At 35.2% G+C, this 3,466-nt stretch overlaps 1 protein-coding gene across 1 annotated transcript in view; it reads right to left on the bottom strand.

Moving 5' to 3' along the window:
• Positions 1-3,466, bottom strand: part of LOC106877995 (glycine receptor subunit alpha-3) — a 53,073-nt gene that overhangs the window by 2,896 nt on the left and 46,711 nt on the right. Inside the window, exon 7 of the mRNA XM_014927069.2 lies at positions 2,993-3,378. Within this exon, the coding sequence (XP_014782555.1) occupies positions 2,993-3,378 (386 nt within the window). The remainder of the gene's footprint in view (positions 1-2,992; positions 3,379-3,466) is intronic.

The following is a 3,466-nucleotide window of genomic DNA, read 5'->3' as shown; positions in this document are numbered from 1 at the left end:
TGTGTGTGTGTGTGTGTGTGTGTGTGTGTGTGTGTGTATACCACAAGAAATAATTTTTGCCTCTTTTTATGAAGACAATAGGGTTTATAGGACTGCAAAAAAGAGGTGATCAAATGAAATTGAGACAGAGAGAAAAAAAAACACATTGATTAGAGAACAAACATCAAATTCGAGTTAACGACTTTATATAACACCACGCTTCCATACATTTGATCATATATAGACATTACCATGATCTTACAACATATAAAGGGAAACATATAAAAACACAGAAGGTAAAAATACATATGCACATAAAAATACAAATATATAGAACGGCCTATCAAGAAAAGGCATATATAATCGACTAAAATTAAATAATTAAAATGAATTACTAAAGAGTGTCAGGCGACTAAAAAACCTTAAAAATGTATCAATCGACTAAAAAAACGTTTTTACTCCCCTCAATTAAAAATATGTCAATATAATTCGTTTCATAAAACCATGGAAGTTAAATTCCAAGAAGCGTAAGAGAATTCCACAAAATCAAGTCAAAACACATCTATGGCCATTTCGAGAGTTCATTGCCACGGTCCGATTACGAGTTAGAGTGCATCCATCTCGACAATGACCTCCTCATCAGGATGAACAGGAATCTCAACAATTAGTCGTTCACAAGAGTTACAAAACGGCAGGACTAGTCCAAAATTTTTCTAACACTAAAAAAAAAATTATTATATTTTATCGCTAAACATGTAGGCGGCTGCTAACCATAGGAAGTTTTACCATCCAGTCTCAAAACCCAGTAAACAAACTAAATACTATTTACCACATCTAGCTTTACTTCTATATACTTTCAGAAAAGTAGAAGATAATTTATGTTTGCAGAAAAGGATCACCTCTGTAAATTTATTCAATGTTTTAGGCCCAAAGGACCTAAGGATGGCAAAAGATTCCCTTATACACAACTTACACTTGTTAATCGAGATAATAGACCATTCAAGAGAGTAACTTTTGTTATTCCTCTTTAAACCATGTACATAATAGGCAAGTGTAGTGGAGTTACAATATTTTTTGTTCGAAAACGAATTCATGTGGGCCCTATACCTTGCCTTAAAATTGACAGTACTGCCAATGTAAAACCTAACCAAATTACCTTCCTCTTTAACAACGCATTTATAAATAACGTTTGTAGCCAGACAGAATCTGTGAAATGGACATAACCTAGGGTTTCTACAATTACAGGATTTACCAGAACCACCCATATCCCTATTACTAAAACTTATAGTACTTATCTGGCTTACTGCATTCTTCCCGTCACATATCTCATTAAAGGGGGTCGATAAGGCCGGTGAAAGTAAATGGTTTGTAACACCAACCTTAGGCTTATTAGAGCTAACCGGTCCAATACCAGAGTTTCCAACAGAAGAATACGTCCAGTGCACTTGCCTATTTAATTTGCTTCTATTAATAGATGCAATAATGGAGGCCAAATTCGGCATAACCGAGTAAGAAAATTTAATGGAGGATTTATTGCAGATGCTGTAGTATTTATGATTCTTTGGGAAATTCTTCTTCAGAATCTTAAAAAACAACTTGGGCAAATTTCTTATTCTAAGAGAAAAAGGGGAAGGCAAACCAGATGACTTCCCGTATTCTTGAACGTGAGCTCTTGGTTTTATTTATCTCCTCATTGCCATTATTTCGCTTCCAGTATCTATTCCTAACATCTTTATATACGTATCTAACTGATGGCTTACAGTGGTTGCAATCAATAAATGCGTATGCGTATGTTACAAGTGAAGAATGGAGTTGCTGGTATTACATTTATTCTATGGTTAGCAAACATTTCCATAATGTGTGAGTGACAAATCAATTAACATGTATGAACCCATAGATGATAACAATGATCATCATATCGATTATATAATGCATATTACATAATGTTCAACCCACAGCCATTTAGTCATAATCTTGTGAATAAGTAAAATACAGTTGCAAATTAGATGATTTTACTTATACAGAAACATTACGATAATTCAGTGGGAAGTTACTTGATTTCAGAAGGCGGAGTTAATGTTAGAAGTTAGCCAAAACATTACACTAGACATCTACACCATTAGATAACACAGCACGATACTGGACTACACTGTGAGAAATTGAGAATTAATAAATAGTATGGTACATTATAGTTTTGATTGAATAAACGAGTGAATAAAACACCGCACATCCAAACGGATACAATGAAATTCATTAGGAATGGCTTGTTCGTAAATGTACGACGAAAGTCGTTGGCATTCAGTGATACATACTTCTGTAAGGACAGTTGATGTTAGAATTCCTTGCGTTATCTAAATCTCAACTTTGTTCAGACTGTCTATTTATATCTAGATGGCGTTTCGAACAGTTGGTCTTCAATCGTTAGTCATTAGGTGCCTCGGTTTAGTGGATAAGAACATTATTGTCTTTAGTTTACAAATAATCGTTCCTGATTTCATTTAGAAACCACTCTGGGACAAAGTTCAACTTTCTCTTTCACTCCTCATCTTCATCATCATAAACCGCTTGACTTTTACTGCTTCGAGTCTTAGGACTTATAATGCTAATTTTCTGTTTCCGAGGCGAGTAAGTGACCGAGATTACAACGTCCTCCTCTCAAGAATACAACGTACCGCCAGGTCAGGAAATCGAAACCGTAATCTTGCGATCGTGAGAGTAACACCCTAAACACTAGGCCACATGCCTTCACCATTCATCCTTCTAGGATCAACAAAATAACTAACGGTGGGTTACTGTGGTCGAACTACTTTGTCTCCCATTCTTTCTTTTTCTGCTGAGCTGTAGTGCACCTGAGCACTGTATACAATTAGTTTATTATTATTCTTTTTATAATCAAAATACTTCTACGACAGTGTTAGAAATTCTTATACGCATTACTCTATGAACAAAAACTGAACATGTGTGTTTTGAATACTATCATAACATGGTACCAACAATTTACTTTTATACTTACAAAAACAGCTAGCGAAACTTTCTCTGGGTCCATCTGCAAAGGACGGTTTCTTAAATACCGTTTGATCTCTCTGCGATTCAAAACGTTGACCACAGCATATTCTAGAAGTGCGAGAAAGACGAATATGAGACAGATAGCCATCCAGATATCTATAGCTTTGATGTAAGAAACTTTGGGAAGAGCGGAGACGGCTGCAGCCGTTTGACTGGTCATCGTTAACACTGTGAGAACACCCAATGATGTGCGGGCAGGGACAGCGTCTATGTTTAGCCAAAATGAAAACCATGATACCAAGACGGTCAATGAACATGGACAGTATATGTTGAGAATGTAGAAACCCATATTTCTCTTCAAATGAAATTCAGCTCTTAAACAGGAGAATCTTTCTGAAATAATAAAATTACAGGGTTTTAAAAACGGTTTCATTTAACACACACACACAAAGATATATATATATATATATATAAATATATT

This window comes from Octopus bimaculoides, chromosome 13 (genome assembly GCF_001194135.2).
Source record: "Octopus bimaculoides isolate UCB-OBI-ISO-001 chromosome 13, ASM119413v2, whole genome shotgun sequence".
NCBI lineage: Eukaryota > Metazoa > Mollusca > Cephalopoda > Octopoda > Octopodidae > Octopus > Octopus bimaculoides.
This window is presented reverse-complemented; position numbering and strand designations above follow the sequence as displayed.